Source organism: Mustela nivalis, assembly GCF_964662115.1.
Source record: "Mustela nivalis genome assembly, chromosome: 13".
In the NCBI taxonomy this organism is placed as follows: domain Eukaryota; kingdom Metazoa; phylum Chordata; class Mammalia; order Carnivora; family Mustelidae; genus Mustela; species Mustela nivalis.
In genome coordinates, this window is record NC_139032.1 from 71,200,970 (window position 1) to 71,221,721 (window position 20,752).

Sequence of the window (20,752 nt, forward strand, 5' to 3'; positions counted from 1 at the left end):
TTGAGTACCCCACTCTGTCAGGAGATGGGCTTGGTTCCATTTTTTATTGTATTTCACATGAGACCTTAAGACCTTTTTATTTCCATATTTCATACTGGGTTTGAATTCTGTTTGGCACTAGCCATCTGACCTCATCTCTGTATCTCCCTGTACCTCAGCTTTCTGCTCTGTAAAATGGGGAGAATTATTGTTCCTAACCTACTGGATCATTGTGAAGGTGAAAAGTGTGAATATTTACCAATCTGGATGGTTCCAGGCACACAGTAAGCACTATGTAAACATTAGCTAGTGTGACTTTAGAGATGAAGAAGGGCATGTGACCATCTAGAATGTGAAGCCATTGCTCTCTCTGGTATAGTGGATTCTTAGAGCTGGAGGAAGCTTACAGTGAAGCTGTTCCAACCTGCTCCGTTTCCACGTGCAGAATTGAAAGCCCAGACACAGCAGACTCATTCCAGTCACCCAGGGCTTAGGGGTCGAACATGGACCCAAAGCTGGGTCTCTTGACTTCTAGTTCAGTGCTCATGGGGCTTCATGGTGGGAATAACACAGTACTTTGAGGGTGATTATATGGAGATTACATGCTGTGGGTGAATTTAGTTATGTTATTTCTGGCATTTGGGACTTTCTGAGTTCTCTACCATTCCATCTGTGTAGAAAGTCCATGATTTTTTTCTTCACAGTGGACTTATCTACATGATACCATAAAACAGATCTTACTTTCTCATGAGAACTGTGTCAGACCACTCTCCTTTCTGGTTTCCAGAAAAGGACACTAAAGAGAAGCATGCCTAACAAAGATGTCGATGTTATAACCATTAAAGCAAAAATATAGCTGTATGGTTAGATAATTATTTAAAGGGTAACACTGAGGGCAGTTCTTAAAAATAGACTTAAGATATAATCCATATGGACTATAATGTATCTACAAAAGGCCTCATACTAAAACTTTCCTGTGTTGTGCATGGGACCTGTCACCAATAGTCTAGCTATATTAACGGTTCCATTTTGCATCTAAATTCTGAATAATGTTTGTTAAAATTTTAGGTGTTAAAGTATCCTCTCAGAGAAACCCTTAGGGAAGTTTGAACTAATCCGTGGCTTCTTTCCCATTTAAAATTCCTTCTCTTGACTTTATAATTTCTGTTAAAAGCTAAACAAAGCAGGTGGTTCCTTCTGTTACCAATAGTTGGCAACTTCAAGGCCAAAAAATCTGTTTAATAAAAGGTAATTACCTAAATGGGAATGCGGGTCCAACCTAAGCAATGGGAATGAATAGAGATGTAGAATTCTCTACTTCACATGGTGGTGCTGTAGGTTGAATGGGTGCACAGCTGGGCAGAGCGGTGTGCTTATAGGAAAAGTAGTTGACTTGTCGTTTTGACCAAGCCTTTTAAGCTGACGCCAGATTCTGTGCCTCAGTTTCGTGGGATCAGAAAGTCACATAACAACTTGGCTTTCAATACACTTGTCAACCTAAGCCCAGGCACCATGTTATTCATTTGATGGCAGACGGACATTGCAGGGGGCTTAACAAGTATGATCTCTCTCCATTTAACTAACTTCTTTTTTTTTTTTTTAAGATTTTATTTATTTATTTGACAGACAGAGATCACAAGTAGGCAGAGAGGCAGGCAGAGAGAGAGGAAGGGAAGCAGGCTCCCTGCTGAGCAGAGAGCCGGATGCAGGGCTCGATCCCAGGACCCTGAGATCATGACCCAAGGTAAAGGCAGAGGCTTACCCCATTGAGCCACCCAGGCACCCCCATTTAACTAACTTCTTGAGGAAGCCTGGATATAATCAGAATCATGATTGGTGACCTTCAAGTCAGAGCCAGGAGAGAGAGTTTAGATATCAGGGGGCACTGAGATCAGCCTTAACTGATCTCTGGTAGGGGTACATCTGCTGAGCAAACTCAACCTTCAAATTACCCGGGACAGGCAGTTGGGCGGAGCTGGACGGTCCCCTCCTCGAGTGTTCTGTTTCTCACCACTCAAGTTCTCAGTTTTCAGACTGACCATCCTGCTTCTCTTTCCTCAGATAGATAAATAACACTGGTTCTATAGCAGCATTGAACAGGTAATTATAATTCAACCACGACTGAGATAACATTCTGACTCCTTAATAGAAAAAGCTCACGGGGGAGGGGGGGGGCCCATTTGCAAGTCGATTTCACAATTACCTTACTACTTAGCATAACCTCTATAAAAGCTGGCATCCTGGCGATTCCATTTCAGCTACCAGGCACATTTAAAGAAGCACGGTCTGAGGAAAAGTCCAGGGATCTTATCGGAATCTTTGGGAGTGCATCAGAGAGGATTCATTTCATAAGCCACAATAAAAATATCGCAAGATTCTCTCGTCCTGATCTTCTGGTCTTAATATCTCAGCTCCTTTTTAAATGGGTGAACTTGAAGCTGTCCCCAAGCCACCTCAGGTGTTTTTTTTGTTTTTTTTTTTTTACTTCATTTCTTTCTTCCTTTTCTCTGATTTTTCCCCATCAGCTATATGCCTTGTTCCCTTTCCAAGTGCGAACTATTTGATACAGTCTGGGTCTGCAGTTCAGCACTCTGCCCCTTTCTCTGACGCTGCACCGCAAAGCCTGGGAACCAGCTGGCCCAGAGACACTGACAGGCCTGTGCGAGCTCAGCAAAAGGACACGCAATTCCCTCTGGCTCACAGTGGGAGGCCATCAAAGCAGCTTTCTCTTTATCTAGCACTAGCTGGAGGAAAGACTGCAACATGTACATTTTAACGTTTATTTTCTTTCCCCCCCCCCCCTCATCTAAATTCTGGCATCTCTTGAAGGCAGTTGTGCTCTGAATAAGTAGGTCTTCTGGTTCCTTCCCACAGATGCATGCCGGGGCTCGAAGTATCTGCTCAAGTACACGGAGGCCTCAAAAGAGGAAAGGGAACTCCTTATCTCTGCTCCTTACTGCCCTCCCTGCTCAGCCTCTTCCCCTCTCGTGGTTTCTCCCAGACTCATCTGGAACACCTCCCCAGCCACTGCCTTGCGTGGGTGACAGCCCGGGCAGAAGAGAGAGGAGGGAGTCTGCCTCTAGCTGCACAAGGGTGAACGCAGGCTTCCTAGTGACTCCCTGTTGTACTTTTAACCATCTTTGCCCAGAGTGTGCTCCATTCCACGGCTGCTCCTTCCTATGCTAAGAGCCTGCAGTTTCATAATGTTGCAAAACTTCCAGAAAATACTTGCCAGGAAAATATCTAATTTACAAAAAGACAATGAAAATGACTTGCTAGGCCTCCCAGATAGTAGAGGGATCTGGAAACCTTCTTAATGAATCGAGATCACTTCATTCCAGATGTCTCTTGAGTCACATTCCTCCTGAATGGTTCGCTACTGTCAGCTCATTATGCTTTCCCTGGAATTTCCCCTTACCCCAGCTTTTCTCCCCAGAACGAGCTTCCCATGATTCCTTCCCAGAGTTAGCTTTTTCAGCTCTGTTCTTCTATGCACGGCAACAATGGGCAACAATTAATTCCACAGGGGCTAATGTCTCCAACAGAAAGATGCTTCTGGTTCTCTTGACTGATCGCTAATGTGTTTTCAGTGATCTATTTTACTGCCATTGAGATCATGAGAGCAAATTCATAATGCATGTGGGTGAGAGATTTGTGCAAAGAGAACATGAGAGGGGAGCAGGTTTCCCAGTCAGGTATACTTGTCTATTACATGTCTTCATCACGCCATGCTCTAGGCTTTGGAGATGCATTGGCCAAGATTTTCTTTTTTAATGATTTATTTATTTATTTGAGCGAGAGAGATGGGGGGAGGGGCAGAGGGAGAGAATCTCCAGCAGACTCCCCGCTGAGTGTGGAGCCCGACGCAAGGCTTAGTCTCATGACCCATGAGATGATGACCCGAGCCGAAGTCACGAGTCGAATGCTCAACCACCTGAGCCACCCAGGTGCCCCTGCATCAGCCGAGACCTTTGTCCTCAAAGGGCACGTAGTTTGCCTAAAGGGAGAAGATATGTTAACAGTTAAATGTGTAAGTGTTGAAGTGCTCAGGGTGCTAATGCAGAAAGACCCACAGCTTGTAAAGGGAGAAAAGAGAAAGTGGGAGTGATGAATTCTATTGGAGGGAGCAGAAAAGGCATCTGTACTTGTCACTACCCTTTGAGTCACAAGTGACAGAAGCACCACTCACACTCGCTTAAGCAAAAGGGAGGTGTGTTAATGTACATCATTTCGGAAGACCAGGGGTGGTTCTGGCTTCATGGGTAACTAGAGTTGGGACCCATTAGTATCATCAGGATCCTTCTTTCTCGGTCTTTCAGCTCTGCTTCTCTCTGCATGTTTGACCTTCTCCAACAGGGATGCAGTTCTTCCATGTGGCTTGGGAAAATTGCCACTCGGATGTGCATTGTTCCAGCTTAAAACCTTAGTGGAAAGGGAGCTTTTCTCTCCTAGTATTCATGTGTCTATTTCTTATTGGTCCTCCTTGGGTCATTTAGCCAGCCCTTGGCCCAAGTGGTATTGCACTGAGTAAGGTAGAATGATTAGCTCAGCCTGTGCCACACACAAATCCTTGTGGCAGGGACGCGCCTGGCTACATCTGATTAACTTAAGACTGTCATACCCACCAGCTCCATTTACGGTGAGGGTATGTGAATTCTCTGAAGGAAAGAAGACTGGGCAGATGGTCACTCTAGTTTCATTGATATTTAAACTGTATTGTCAAAGAGGAATACTTTTTTTAAAAAAAGATGTCATGTATGTGTGTATGGATTTGGAAAGCTCGGGCAGAGGGAGAGGGAGAGAGAGAATCCCAAGCAGACTCCATGTTGAGTACAGACCCAGTGCAGGGCTCAATCCCATGACCCTGAGATCATGGCCCAAGCTGAAATCAAGATTCAGATGCTTGACCGACTGAGCCACCCAGGTGCCTCAGTACTTTTTTTTTTTGCCTGATGAAGAAGTGAGGGAAAACTTAGTATTTACCATTGCAGGCAATGGGAGGGATTCTGGGATTTGAGGCAAGGGATGGAGATACACTTCCATTTGAGAGTGTCACTCGGGCAGCCGTGCAGAGGGACTTGTTCAGAGCCAAGACTCAGAAGCAGGGAGACTAGTGAGGACACCCTTGCTGTAATGCAGATGGAAATTGGATGTAACAGGTAAGTGCCAGAGAGCTGAAGATACTGATGTGGAACATTCTACACGTGCAGGTGAGGAGATAAAGGAGGGAACATTAAGGTAGTGATAAAGCTGTATTGGAGAAGCAGAAGATGTGGAAAATGACAAGCAGAACCTACAGGAACCGGTCTTTCGAAAAAGTGACCTGTCTGGGATCACTGCAGTTTCTGACTTGAGTAACGTCATTGGCTGACATGAAGACTGGGAAGAACAGACGTGAGGCTGGGGGAGGAGGGATGGCCAAGATGGTGTTGAGGGAAGTGCTAAGTTTGAGGGAATGGGTATGAACCGTCGGCCATTGGATATGGGAATCTGGAGCTCAGAAGAGAGATCTAGGCTGAAAACACAGATGGGGAAGTTATTAACATACAGTTTTCTGGTCAATGAGACTAAAGGGAATCATGTCTAACTGTCTGGAGTGGGCGTGGGAAGAGAGTGAGTGGTTTTGCCTTCATCCGGGGAAGGAGAAGTCTGGGAAGCAGCAGGTGAGCCAGTGAGAAGCACAGCTCGGATCCCAGCAGCCCAAGCAGGTGATACCCGGAACCCAGCAGTGCCCTCTTGGAACTTGCTGGACGTTGGGCTCGAAACCGATAGTATACAGAGGCTAGCTGTGCGTCTTAACTCTTCTGTTGGGTTAGTAGTGGCCTGAGGACCTAACCACATCACTGTGGAGGGGGACTCAACTCATCAAAGATTCCTCCAACAGCCACGGATGTGCAGAGGGTCCCTGGGACGGGGCCAAGCCTGAGTCTGCAGCAGACGGAACACAGATGTAAACATGCTTGTGCCGGTGCCTGGTTGTATATGTTAACAACTGTTTGGTTTTGAGTTTTAACCTAATAAGGAGTTTCCTCAGGGAAAATGTGAATACGGCACCAGTGGGAAAGTACTGCTCCAGCACGCTTTGGTCTGTGTAGCTAAAAGCCAGGATGCTGCCTTGCACGCTTTGGTCTGTGTGGCTAAAAGCCAGGATGCTGCCTTGCCTACCCGCCCTAGATCCTAGGAGTCCCAAGTCCCACCAGTTCTGGTTCTTGTATCTTGTCCTTTCCTTTCCATTCTGATTGGAACAGCTCTTAGCGAAGATGGGCTTGTTACTTTACTCCTAAGATTTTTAATGATCTTTTCATCTGGAGGCCAGCAAACTCTGACTGCAGGCTAAATCTGACTTGCCCCCTCTGTTTGTAAATAAAGGTTTATTGGAACACAGCCACCCCCGGGGGGCCCAGGTGGCTCAGTCAATTAGGTGTCTGCCTTTGGGTCAGGTTATGGGGTCCCGGGATCCTGGGATCAAGCCTCGTGTTGGGCTCCCTGCATAGTGGGGAGTCTGCTTCTCCCTCACCCCCTGCTTATGTGCGCTCTCTCTCTCTCAAGTAAATATTAAAGAAAATAAAAAGAAGAACAGAGGGGCGCCTGAGTGGCTCAGTGGGTTAAGCCACTGCCTTCAGCTCAGGTCATGATCTCAGGGTCCTGGGATCGAGTCCCACTTCGGGCTCTCTGCTCAGCAGGGAGCCTGCTTCCTCCTCTCTCTCTGCCTGCCTCTCTGCCTGCTTGTGATCTCTCTCTGTCAAATAATAAATAAAATCTTATTAAAAAAGAAGAAGAACAGAACCATACTCATTTATTCATATATTGTCCAAGGCCATTTTCGCACTATAATCACAGTTTTGAGATTGTATATTCTACAAAACCTAACATATTTACTGTTTGAAAATTTATAGAAAAGGCTCCCATCCCCCCCATTAATCTATCCTATACACCAGTGTCAGATTAATGTTCCCAAAATGCCATTTTACTGTATCACTCTCTTGCTTAGAACCCTGCAATATGCCATTGCTTGTAAGATGAAATCCGAACCTCTTGACCTGGCATTCAAGGCCCTTGATGGTCTAGTCCTAGCTAATCTTTTGAATCATTGATCTCTATTCCGAAGAGCAAGCTCTGCACTTCAGATAGATTTCCGTCCTCACTATCCCTGGAACATGCCAGGACATTTCTACCCTTGTTCACACAACGCCCTTTTCCTGGAATGTGCCGCCCATTAATTTATACCTACCTGATTCCTACCCATTCTTAATGAACTATCTTAAAACCTGCATTGTTTGTGAACATGTCTGTTCACAGTGACCACCAATCAGTCTACTGCTTGGGCATACAAGGGTTCACTGCCTATACCATTGGTAATATTTTTTCTACTCAAGGTATAGTTCACTCCTATCATGGTGGGTAACTCCGGAGTGAGGATTTTCTATACGAACAAAGATCCAGAGGTGGGAAAACCTAGGTTTGCAAATGACCAGACATGTAATTAGAATACTGGCTTAGCCCATTCAGGTTCTATAACAAAATATCATAGACTGTGTGCATGATAGACAGCAGGAATTTGTTTCCTGCTGGAGGCTGGGAAGCCCAAGATCAAGGCACTGGCAAATTCCATGTCTACTGGGGTCTTGCTTCCTGGTTCAGAGATAACTGTCTTTTCACTGTGTCTTCACATGGAAGAAGGTGCAGAAGCGTTCTCTGGGGTTTCTCATATAAGGGCACTAGTCCCATTCAGGAGGGCTCTGCTCTCATCACCTCACCACTTCCCAAATGTCCCCACCTCCTAATCACTGTTGCTTTGGGGATGGCGTTCTCATATGCGGATGTCGGGGGAGGACGTAAGCGTTCAGTCTGTAATAGACACGTAACACACAGTTTCACGTGCTCAAGTATGGTGTCTCTGCATCTTGTGTCCATGACATCCTAGATCATGGATCTGGATCTAAATTTGGCCAACTACATACATACCTTGACATCCAGTGGAAGCGAATGATGAAGTCGTTCTAATGTTGAGGAGCTAGTCGCTAGGTTATAGAGAGGGTAGCCAGTTCTGGAGGCCCTTGCTTTATCACCTGGCACTTCCGAGACCCTGGAGAAGGGGGCTCTTCTCATGAGGCCTCACTTTGCCATCCACTGTCATATATCATATGTTCTGACACATACTCTGGGCTTAAGCAGTATCCGTAATGTGCCCCGGATCAGAGTTCTTTGGTAAATGGTGAAGTTCTCGGGCCTCACTTTGGCGGGGAGGTTATACCCCTGACGTGGATATCACGTCTCCCAGCGACTGGAAATGAATAAACTAATATTTCTTACAAGTCTGTGCAGTGCCCAGAGGAACTTGGTTGTAACGCAAATCATTGCTGTGCTGACTTGATCATCAGTGGCGCGAGCCCATCCCCAGAAACAGCTACGCCGTAAAATATAGCCTTCTGTTGACACAGAGCACGGCAGCCGGCCTTCTGCGTTATTGTCTTCCCCGGGGTTTGGCGGTCGTATTGTAGAATGCCACTCTGTCTGTCTAGCAAGTTTCTCCCTGCATATGTGAGGGAAGGAAAGGAATCCAGGGCAGTGAATGTCTCGGCAGACTGCCCCACTGTGCACTTTGGAAACAAAACGTGGAACAAGCCAGCTCTTATTAAAGGCTGGCCTTTCTAGTCTTAAATCAGTCATGTTTATGTGATGTCTATTGTCTGCATTTGAGAAATGTGAAGGAGAAAAGCATTAAATTTGTACTCCAGCTGAAAGGTTTTGCTCTGAATACAGGGGAATTACATCCCTTTAGAGCCGGCCGCTAGGCATTACCTAGAAGTAAATGCGATGGCAATAAGCATAAGAACAAGTAACATTTATTGAGCATTTACTATGGGCCAGATCATTGTTCCAAGCCCTTTATATCATCGTCTCATTGGATCCACGCCCCACTAAACCCCAGGTTTAGGTACAAATTATGATCTCCTCTATATGGGAGAGAAGGCTTGGACCCAGGGTTGTAAAAGAACTTGCCAGAGGTCACACAGGTAGCAAAAGGCAGAGCTGGGAGTTGGTTCCAGACAGACCAACTTCAGATTTCATATTTAACATAACGTCAGGGAGCCCCAGCCACCGGCAGTGCCCCACCTGCGCTTCTCACCCAGAGACTAGTTTCAGCAAAGACCACCCATCTAATTTGCATTTTTGGTGATAGCCAAGGGAAATGATGTGTCCTACGAAACTGGAAATTATGTCGGATTACTTGTGTGTGTGATTTCAATAAAAGAAAGCTAACCTTAGAATCTCCCCGGTTTCATTCTGTCATCTTTGCAGCCGATAACCACCTCTAGCTTTTCGTTGGAGACGTTTTTATTCTTTGTCTCCAAATTAACACTGCATAGAACATGATTCTGTGAGTGTGTGTGTGTGTGTGTGTGTGTGGAAACCGCCTTTTCTTCTGGATTCAATTGCTGCAGCCCGGCTGACTGAGGGGACTCTCCCACTCGCCGAGCCCACGGCAGGCATGTTAGGAGAAAGCTCCTGGAGGCGGAGGGGCAGGTGACATGCGTGTGTGCCCAGCATGTCTGCGAGTGTCTCTCCAGATGTGAGCTGCTGCTGCTGCTGCTGCGGTGGCAGCGGCCACTGCTTCCGGCCTTAAAATTCCTGGAGCCAACACCCACCTACTCTTACAGGCTCTCTCTCTTTATTTTCAAGGAAAAAAGAAAGACGCAGACTGAAATAGAAGGCAAGCGCCAGCAGCTTGACGAACAGATACTTCTGCTGCAGCATTCCAAGGTAAGTGGCTGATCCCACGAACCTTTTCCATGATTAGACATGCAGATCACACTCTGGAGAGCCGGGCAGAGCCTGCCCTGGCGCGAAGGCACTGCCGCCGACTGCACGAGCCCTTTCTCCTCCAGTCAGGAAACCATCCTTGGGCTTTTCTTGTGAATTCCTCCAGCGCAGGGCATTGTTAGAGCATTTCAGTTTCTGCGAGCAGGAGGAGATTACAGTGTGCATGTGGACGGGTTTGGGAGCTGGTGTGTGCATGTGAAATGTGCTGGTTATATATAGAAACGGGACGAGAATCTCCACATGGTGGGAGAGGCAGTGTTCTGGGGCTGCCTCTCCAGTGTATCAGGTGCCCTGCGTGTGTGTGTTCACAGGTTCCAAAGGATCCGTTGAACAGGCTGTTCTTTTATAGATAAAACACCGGAATGTTTTCTTTCTTGATATGGAGAAAAGGGAGATAAAAGCATCATGATCTGATAAAAAAGAGCAACCCTCTGTATTTCCGGGGATGCATTCATTTTATTTCTACTTTCACAATTTTGTAAGTGTTCTCTCTGAATGAGCAGTTGGTCGAAAGATGGCATTGAAATGATTTCGGTCAGTTGGGTCTCCATTGTACAGAGAGAGAGAGAGACAGACAGAGAGATGTTTCATTATTTATGTTTCTTTAAAACATAAGGCACTTAAGCATCATAATTGATTACAACCTACGAGAAAGCTCTGTCACTGTCACAGGGACTCCACGGGCTGTAGCATGTTGCTTTCTGCAGGCTTGCAGAGTACGGTGAACGCATTCCAGCGGCCAGCTGGGAGCTGCTACATGCCGTCTGCAGCTCTGCCCCACTCAAGTTGCTGTGACATTCATGTACAGATTCGCATTGCTCAGAGGGCTGGTTGGGAAGGTGGGGCTGGCTTTCCGGGTGATGCTGGCTGTAGATAGTTTAGATTCTTTCCAACAAGATGAGCCTTTATGATTGTATTATCCTTTCTTCTCTAGAAGATAGCGTTGTGCTAAATGAATCCTTCAGATGAGAGTGATCAGCAAGCTGATTTCAAATAGCAGCATGACCTAAATCTGCTTGGTATATTTATCAGTACACTATCCACTTTAACCAGAGAATGTGTTTAAAAGGAAGTACAGCAGCATGATACTGAGAATATTGCTCATTTATTTTTGCTCTTATAAATCCGTTTATAGACCTTTCTTTGTAGGAGCTTACAATACATCCCCTACGCTGTTACTCTCTGCTTACACCATTCCTGAGGAAGCACTGAGGGCTAGAGTTAGTATTTTCTTCTTGCGTAGAGGGGGACTTAACACTTAGTGGAACCAAGTGAATTTTTCAAGGTCGCTCTGGACAGAGCTGGGACTGTGGCTCAGAGAAAAGTCAATTCACTCCTTACAAGAGACCAAAAGGAGTTCTTGGTTTAAGGTGGATTTTTTTAATGAAGGGGACTGGAAAAATGAGAGACTGTTTTGACTAGGCAGGCCCTCTCCCCTTTAAGCTCAACATGGTTCCTTGCTTTTGCATTCCTTGAACCAAAAGTCGGGCAATAAACATATGTCAGAAAATTAAGTTTCTTTTTCCCACTTTTTATCATTCCGGATGCCTGATTGGATACCAAGGACTCATTCAGGACTGACATCCAACTCAGTATCCATCCATGTGTCTGGCCATCCAGTCAACAGAAATAACAGTAAAAGGACTTAGTATTGCATGTAGAAGCAGTGAGACGCCCTCAGAGACTTGGAAACAAGGGAACCAGTTCTTTACGGTTATCCTGGTAAAATTCTCACATTGCTGGTGTAATTGGCTAGCTGAGGGAACACCCGGCCCTTTTACCTAGGTCATCTTCCTGTAACTTCAAGAGAAAGAACTAGAAGTGATGACAGTTTAATAAATGGAGACCAAGGGGTTGTCATTTTCTCTCTCTGGGGAAAGCCCATGTAGACAGAACAAGGGTAGATCACTAGTCTTGAACCATGAAAACAAAAATGGAAACGACTGCAGGTACCAAGTTCCTGTGCTCTGATGAGGTGGGGTCTGAGGTAGGCGAGGCATGTCATCAGGCCTCACTTTGGCTCAGGTGAAACTTCTCTCATGACTCTGCCTCTCTTTGTTCTGAGGCCATCATTCCCAAAATAACTGAGTTATTTTGGTGGTGCCTGACTGAGAGATATGATCACTTCAGGCACCAGAAAAGAATATGTTCTACTTTCAGTCAGTTAGCGGTTGACGGGACTTGAATAGCCTGAGTCATCTTCCCTGTGATCATTCAGTTGTGAGCTCAGCTGCCTCACCTCTGGATGGTAGTAAATTCATTGAGGTTATAGTTCCTCTGTGAGCCTCTTGGTAGGGACTCCGCCAGCTTTGTCCTGGCTGCATGGCAGCCGTGTCATCGCCTTGGCCATCCTCGGTGATAGTCATTTTTTTGAGTACCTAGTACGTGCCTGGTACTTTAAATACATCCCCTCAGTAATGGCCGCAAAAGAGATATTAGTTTCCCTGTCTCACAGGCGAGGAAACAAACTCAAGAGGTCAGGTCATTTGCCCAGGAACATAGAGACTCCACGTGAGGAAGCCCTGGTTGAACTCTAGGGCTTCTCTACCCTCAAAACCAAGCCTTCTCCAGGTCACTGTTTTCTTTAAATGTAATATTCCATTTTGAATAATTTGTCTAGAGAGCTGCAAGTTACCATCATCATTGTCTATAACTCTAAGTTACACTTTCATGGACTCCAGAAAATTTAGACCATGCGGAGACATTATTGATTACTGGCAGTTCCTTGAAGTAGAAAATATTAAGAGATATGTCACCAATTAATATTTCTTCCACTAATTTATAAAATCTGAGATGCTCCCTAAAAAAATAACATATACTTAGTGTAAAGTTAAATGGAAAAGCATTAGAATTAGATTTCATGTTTATTAAGATATAGTTCTCATGGTCCAGTAGTCTATGGACATTTTATTCTCATGCAGTGAGGTATAAATTATTTAGATAGATTTACTGGTCTCTTGTCAAACCAAAAAAAAAAAAAAATAGAATGCAAAGCCATAGTTTTGATAATAATCACATAGTTATGTGATTAATATTTTTGGTAATTGTAATGTGTAGGATTGTGCAGTGAGCAGTGCCACAAAAATGGAATATTTTTACTTTATATATGGACAATAAACAAATTATGCAATGCAATGAAAGACCCCAAATATTGAAAGAGCTGCTACACTCCAGTGGTTAGGAAACCCCCAAGCACTTTGAAGTCCTCGCCAAATTAAACTCAGATTTCTTTTTACAAGATCCTTAGCTATACTTAGTCTCTAATATTTGTGATGTAAGAATTTCCAAGAAGTGCTCACATATGGGACCAGTAAGCGATTTCAATAGCTGAATTACTCTTTTGCTGATTGTAAGAGAAAGGAATGCATGATCATTCCAAAAGTAAAAATTTAAAGTGTAGGAAAATATAAAGGAAAAAAGATATCAGCTGTATACTGGTCACCCAGATGTCACTCACACAGAGATATATTCTTCTGTACTTTTTCTCTAGTATGTTTTTATAGATTAAGCTCTATGACCCTTATTCATAAGCCTCATCAGTTGGTGATTAAAATGAAATGGTTTTAACATTCAGGTCCAGAATACATTCACCTTTACCTCTTTTTTGGATTTTGATAGATGGGCTGTTTTAAATTCTCATAAAAGGGGCACATGGGTGGCTCAGTCAATTAAGATTCTGCCTTAAACTCAGGTCCTGATCCCAGCATCCTGGGATCAAGTCCTGGGATCCAGCCCCATGTCAGGCTCCCTGCTCAGCGGGAAGTCTACTTTTCCCTCTCCTTGCATCTCCCCACTGGAACTTATGCTCTCTCTCCTGAATAACTAAAGAAATAATTAAAATCTAAAATGAGTACATACATTTTCATACAAACCTTTAATAGTTGTGATATCACAGCTAACATTCTTTTTACGTTATGATTTCTGACGTTGTTGTGGTTCTTGCAAAGAACGTCTCAAACATTCACCTAGGATGTTTCTTATCCTTCAGTCATTTTAACCCATCTAGAATTTATTTTTCTTTCTTTTTTTTTTTTAAAGATTTTATTTATTTATTTGAAAGACGGAGATCACAAGTAGGCAGAGAGGCAGGCAGAGAGAGAGAGAGAGGGAAGCAGGCTTCCTGCGGAGCAGGGAGCCCGATGCGGGGCTCGATCCCAGGACCCTGAGATCATGACCCGAGCCAAAGGCAGCAGCCAAAACCACTGAGCCACCCAGGCGCCCCTAGAATTTATTTTTCTATATGAAATAAGATAGGAATGACTTTACTTTTTACTGATGGTGAACCAGTTACCCCAACGTGATTTATTGATTAATTCATTCTTGTCCTCACTGACTTAAATGTCTTCTTTATCATATCCATATTTCTCCCTTATACGGAAGTCCACCATTGGTGCCTTCTTCCTCCTCCATGAATCTGCCACTCCTGGGCCAATACCACCCTCATCTCATCCCTCTCGCTTTTTAATATATAACATATAATCCTAGTATGTCATAAGGTAAGAGCCATCATTATTCTTCTATTGAAAAATGCTCTTGGTTTTGTATTCCAGGGAAATAATTATTTATTCTTATTGTTTTTATTATGTGACTTGGGATAATGTTGAGTTTAAAAAATAAATCAACTATGAGATTATACCAGACAGACTAAATTTAATATTCCTTTTGTGCTCTGGGTTGAATGGCCAGAGATTTGTCTATTTTATTGGTCAATCCAAGGTCCCAGCAAGAGCAGTCAGCATATTTTGCCACACGAATCCCTTTGGAACTGTCACATTTATAAAGGTTTGTATGACAGAGGCAGCACTGTCAGAATTGAATTGTTAATATCATATCTTCAATACATAAGATGCCTTTGAATTACTTATTCATGAGCAGGGAACCCTGACTAGAGGGTTTTTTTTTTTTTTCCTAAACCAAGCTGTGAAAATTGTCATTATATTTTAAAAACCACAGCATTTTCTTTCAAGAAGATTGAATGAAAAAAAAAAAATCAAAGACTGAATTGTGACCCTACAAGATATTTATTGTCAACCTACCAAGGTCATTTGCTATACAGCCTGAAGGTTCCAGTGGGCCTTGCTGCAAACATGTTTTAGTGTCTCCCGCTATTGTGAACCTTTAGCACTAATTTTAGGCTTTTCTTGGTCATTAGTATGTTTGAAAGGCCAATTTCAAATGTTAGAGTATTGAATTGACAGGCAGGGTACGCAGTGTAAAGGAACTTCACATCCCACTTTTTCCCATCACGTCTCCACTGGCCCTTTAAACAGAGCTTGAGTAGAAGTTAGAACTTGGTTTCTTCTTCTTCTTCTTCTTCTTCTTCTTCTTTTAGATTATTTATTTATTTATTTGACAGAGAGAGAGACAGAGGGGCAGGTAGAGGGGGAGGGGGAGGCAGGCTCCCCGCTGAGCAGAGAGCTCAATGAAGGGCTCGATCCCAGGACCCTGAGATCATGACCTGAGCCGAAGGCAGAGGCTCAACCCACTGAGCCACCCAGGTGCCCCCAGGACTTGGTTTCTTCTATCAGAAGTCTTGGTTTGGGTTCTGTGTGGACTGAAATCATGTGACGAAAACTCAATACCAAACCAAGATCTCGCCGGGAGTCAATGGGGAGGAGTGATAATTATCATTGTCATCATCATCATCATCATCATCATCATCACTCGATACCATGGCTTCAGATATCATTTATGTATCAATGACTCCCAAATAGATGTCTCTGGTTCCAGTGACCCCTGAACTCCATGCTTCTGTATTCAGCCATTTTCCTGACGTGTCCACTTGAATGTGTCGCTTCCCTTTATAAGCCTCTCAAGCTTATCCTGCCCTAAATGGAAATGTCCGTTTTCTGCTGTTCCAGCCTTTGTTCTTCCTCTAGTCTTTCCAGTCTAGTGAGGATACCACCATCCACCCTTTTGCTCAAACCAACTGTCTATGTCGTCTTGAATCCCACCCTGTCCCTTGCTCCCCACATCTAATCTGTCAGCAAGTCATGTTGACTCTCCCTCTGAAGTACACCCCGTGCCTTCCATTTCTTCTGCTGCTCCTCCGTTTCCAGCTAGCACACTCTCTCAACTGGTGATGTAATAGAATCCAATCACTTACACTTTGTAATCCTGTCCCTTCCAAACTGTCCTCTTCCTACGGTGCTCAGGAAACTCCTTAGCATGTCTGCAGGACCCCACCAACTCTGGCCCCTGCGCTCCTCTCCATCTCCAACTTGTTCTCCCCTCCCTTCCTCACCCTCCACTCACTGTGGTCCCGCCGCTTGGGCATTCTGTCTGGTCCACAAACGCGCTAAACTCTGTCCCACATCTGGGCTGTTACGTTTGCCGGCCTCTCCCTGTGAATGTCCCTTCCTTGGATCTCAGATCTCAGCTCAAGTGTTCAAGTACTCACAGGGACTTTTCCCCCCTAAAGTGTCCTCTCTGTGTTCCTGTTTGTCATATTGTCCTGCCTACCTCCTGCCGTGCATGTTTCGCAGTCTGAAATTATCTCACATCATTGTTTATTGGGACAAAAGCTTAGTGATGCTGAGGACTTGCCCATCATCCAGAGCGGTGTCTTCAGGACCTGGTGGAGTATCTGGGGGAATGGATGGGGGCACCACTGCTCCTGAGATAGGGATGCAGAGGGAGAGATGGCTGAGTGCATGGATGACGAGCTCCTTTTTGGGTCAGGTTTGGCTAGTTGGTGGGAAAGCTTAGGTATTCTCCAGGCACTTGGATAGTCACAGGTTCTTCTGTGGGGCTATTCACAGAATAGATGGGCCAGGACCATCAATGACAGCATCACGTGGGAGCTTATTAAAATTCATATTCTTAGGCCTTACCTTAAACTTCAAGAATCAACATATTGGTGGGGGGGAGGTGGGAATCTGTGCTTCCGCGAGCTTCCTATAAGCCTTATGCATACTTCCTTTGTCTTGACTCTTCACAGTTGCCTCTCCTTGACCAAAGTGAAGTTTGACCGTTCTTCACTGCTGTAAGCTAGGATACAGGTTTTTGGTATATGCCGTCTGGACATTAAAAAAAAAGAAGAAGAAAATTTTTTATTTTTAGTGTTCACTTCTGCATGCTCTGCTTGTCACTTATTTCTGAAACACTTAGGCAAGCCCGTAAGGACCAGTACAGTAGGGGGAAATGGGTGCTTTCGATAGGCCTGTGTGAAAAGCACGTTCAAGTGCATTCTAGTCTAAGGCCATAACACCACTGACCCTTAGAGACAACAGGAAGTGATCTGGCGGAGGTTAAGGGAACCTTTGTGGGAAACGTATTTGGATTGGTGGTCTGCCCATGCAACACCAAGGCCAAGTGGGAAAAAAATCAACTTTGCTTTTTAATTTTTGTAATGTCCAAACACTTCTGTGAAATAGACTTCTCTGAGACCAGGCCCGCTGTCTTGTTCTGTTAGTCTCTCTTCTTGGCTCCAGCTGTTGGGGATGTTTTGGTGACATCATCACTCACTGCCTTATCCAGAGAAGAGACAGATGTGAGACAGACATGTGCTCTCGACGGGCGTCGACGCTCGTGGTCACCAGGCTGCTCTTGTCATAAGTACTGACGGATGGCTAGGACTCAGCTGGAAATGAGTGGTTAGACCCTTTCCTTGATGGCGGGGGGGGGGGCACAGTGCGAAGGAGAGCAGACAGAACATTCTCAAGAGCAGCCACTGGGTCACGTCTCTAGAAGCACTGGCTCTAGAGCATCCCTCCTGGGGCAGAGAAAGCTGGGTCTCTCCAAGGCTGCCTTTCCAGAATGTCCAGTCAAAATGGACTCAAAAAGTCCATTCAGAAGTGTAGGAATTCGAGCCATTGGAACCTACCCCTCTGCAGCCAGCAGCAGCTTCATAGCCCCGCGTAGCTGCTAGATTTTTCAATAGAATGGTGAATCAGAACCGTTAATGAATTCTTACTGTTACTAAAGTTGGTAATTTTTAATAACTCCTTTTATAGCTTTATCATAAGAAGCTCTTGTTCCTTAACCTCAAGACAAATGTGAACCTCTGGGATTGTCTACCTTTTGCTTATGAGAGTTGTAGAAAGCAAACGGTAGTGAGTATGAGTTCTGTGTCTATAATATTGGAGACATTCTACTCTCTCATTTCTGTATGTCATATTTAATTGGCTTGGAGCCATGCATAACCTGGCTCTGAGTCATTATAAGGGGCTCCTTTCCTTTACCTTGCTCAGCCTGCCTGAGGAGGTCAAACCGGATTCTGACAGAGGTGATGCTGGGAGCCAGAGAACCCAGGGCTTACCCTATGCTTCCACTATGTTGACTGGCTTCATAGCCATGACAGGACCAGGGAAAATCTGGTCACATGCCCTGCTTTGGGGGCACCCTTACTGCCTTCCAGGACCACCAACCTGACCAGGGGACACTCAGCCATGATGCCTAGGGTCCAGCCTCTACAAACATCTAATAGCCACCCTCTGCCATCTAGGCACCATATAATGAAAACCCAAATCAAAAATCCTTTCCCCTACCTTCTTCACCTTGCTCTTTGTTTTAGGGAGTTTCAGCCTGCCTTTCTCTTGAGCTGTTTTCATTTCCCTTGTCAAAGCAGTAATGGCTCCCTCCTCGCCATTGCCTGAAACTCAAAACCTTTTTATTGGGGAGGGGGGGCACCTGGGTGGCTCAGTCAGTTAAGCATCTAATTCTTGATCTCAGCTCAGGTCTTGATTTCAGGGTTGAACGCAAGCCCCATACTGGGCTCCTCACGAGCCTACTAAAAACAAACCAAAAAAAACCCCCACCTTTTTATTTCACTCCACAATATATTAGTACACTGGGGCAAATGGAGTACACGATTTTAATACCATTTGGAGATCACTGCTGAGGATGGTTGGGAATCATTAAAAAGCTTCTAAGAAGTATGACATAATCTTTTTTATTTTTTAAAACACTTTAAGATGGACGCAATATCTGGTGATCTTAAGAAATTATATAATGAAATTGCAGCTGCACAGAAAAATGCCCTTATGTTTTAGAGATTCATACTGAAATACTCACGGGTGAAATGTCACGATGCTTGTTATTTCCTTTAAAGTGCTGTGGTAAAGAACTTGTGGGAAATAAGGCAAACTGTTTATAATTGTAAAGCTAGGTGAGTTACACGGACATTCATTATCCTGTTTCCTGTTTTTCTGTATGTTCTCAAAAGCTTTTTATAGTCAGAAATGCAGAAATAAATCACGCTGGTGGCTCTCTAGGGGCTGGGCCTGGGGGAGGTGGGGAGCCAAGTCAGAGAGGAGGCGAAGGCAGCAATTCAGGTGACCAGTGACGAGGGGCGGAGCTCGAGCCGAGGCACCGCGGCACGGAGAAGGCTGTGGACGGAGAGGTATCATCTGGTCTGTTCTCTTCCCTCATTCCTACAGTCCAAAGTGCTTCGGGAAAAATGGCTGCTGCAGGGTATCCCCGCCGGAACTGCCGAAGAGGAGGAAGCCAGGAGGCGGCAATCTGAGGAGGATGAGTTCCGAGTCAAACAGCTGGAAGATAACATCCAGAGGTAGGTGGTTCCCAGCGCCGGCGCCCACCCCCGCCCCTCCCTCCCTGGGGTCTTACAGTGCAGTAAGCGCCACTGTCCTCTAGGGGGCCCTTCTCAGTGCCAGCCCCTTTGCCCAGAGCTGGGGAATTCTCTCCTAAAAACAGAGTACACTGGGGGGAAAAAAAACCCAAAACAAAACAGAGTACATTGGTATCGTTTAAACGTTTCCAGATAACCCCGAGTTACTACTCTGAACGCTAATTACTGTAGGGGCTGTTATCGGTACAGCGATGTTTTCCTGCAACAGTGAGGTGTTGGAAGCAGCTCGCCCCTTCAGTAAATGCCCACCTTTTTTGAGTTCTTCCACCAGCTTTTGTCTTTTTCCTCCTGTGAGTCAAGCTGTTAGCTGTTGTTGCTGCTGTAGTGGGTCTCTTTCCTACATTTGATCAGTCTGAAGTGGGAAACAGTAGCCAGGGGTCTGAGAACGAGACCAGTGAGCCAAATGAGGGTACCACTGTGAGTTACGTGCCTGAGCTCTAAAATTAACGTTGCACTGTCTGTTCGCCCTGCTCAGAGGGTGAGTTGGGTTCCTTTATGGTTCTCAGCCAGGTTCTGAACATTTCCGTCTGGGAGATAAGTGTCCTTCCTGTGGCCAGTGGTTGGCCAGGCTCACACAGAAGCAGAAACATAGGTTCATACTTGAAAACTGTAGTCGTATCAGGTCCCAGGACACCTAGCCAGAGCTAAGAGAGGGGGGTGGAAAGTGGCGATCAGAGATGCCTTAGAACCGAACCTCCCTATCCATCGTATCCCTCCAAAGCCCGCCTCAAATCTCAACCTCAGGAGCTTCATCTCTTTCTCCTGAGGGTGCAACCTGGTTTAGAAGACAGGGCAAGGCTACTACATCACTACCAGCCTTTAAACCCAAGGATGTATGAGGACTGTGAGAGTCCCTGGGGACTCCAGTACTGTTACCAGAGGGAAATCAGACTGGCCACAAGCCCTAAAGGCCTGGATCCCTATTTGCTTGGGCCTTAATGTCCCTTGAAGTGTTCTCAAGAACAGCTTAGCTAAATTTTGCTTATAGAAGAAATTCACTAAGAAAAAGTTTGTATGCGATGTACATATGTTCATATACACACATGTGTATGTGAACATGTATATATATGTGTGTACATACACGTGAATGTGTGCTCACAAACATGTATGTGAATGTGTATACATATGTGCATACATTATGAGAATGTGTATGCATGCACATGCATGTATCAAACGTGTATGGAAATGTGTCTGTGTACATGCAAGCGAATATGTATACGTGTGTGCACATGCATGCAAATAGGCATGCATATGGATATGTGCATGTGTGTAAATGCGCACACATGCACAACACGTGTGTGGATATGTGTGCACATGTGTGCATTTACACATTTGTGAGTGTGTATACATGTGTATATT

At 45.0% G+C, this 20,752-nt stretch overlaps 1 protein-coding gene across 5 annotated transcripts in view; it reads left to right on the forward strand.

Moving 5' to 3' along the window:
- The window catches only part of PALM2AKAP2 (PALM2 and AKAP2 fusion), a 448,736-nt gene that overhangs the window by 178,217 nt on the left and 249,767 nt on the right, over positions 1 to 20,752 (forward strand). For all 5 annotated transcript variants that reach the window (XM_082696837.1, XM_082696843.1, XM_082696845.1 and 2 more), the window contains exons 3-4: positions 9,664 to 9,744; positions 19,185 to 19,315. In XM_082696837.1, the coding sequence (XP_082552963.1) occupies positions 9,664 to 9,744; positions 19,185 to 19,315 (212 nt within the window). The remainder of the gene's footprint in view (positions 1 to 9,663; positions 9,745 to 19,184; positions 19,316 to 20,752) is intronic.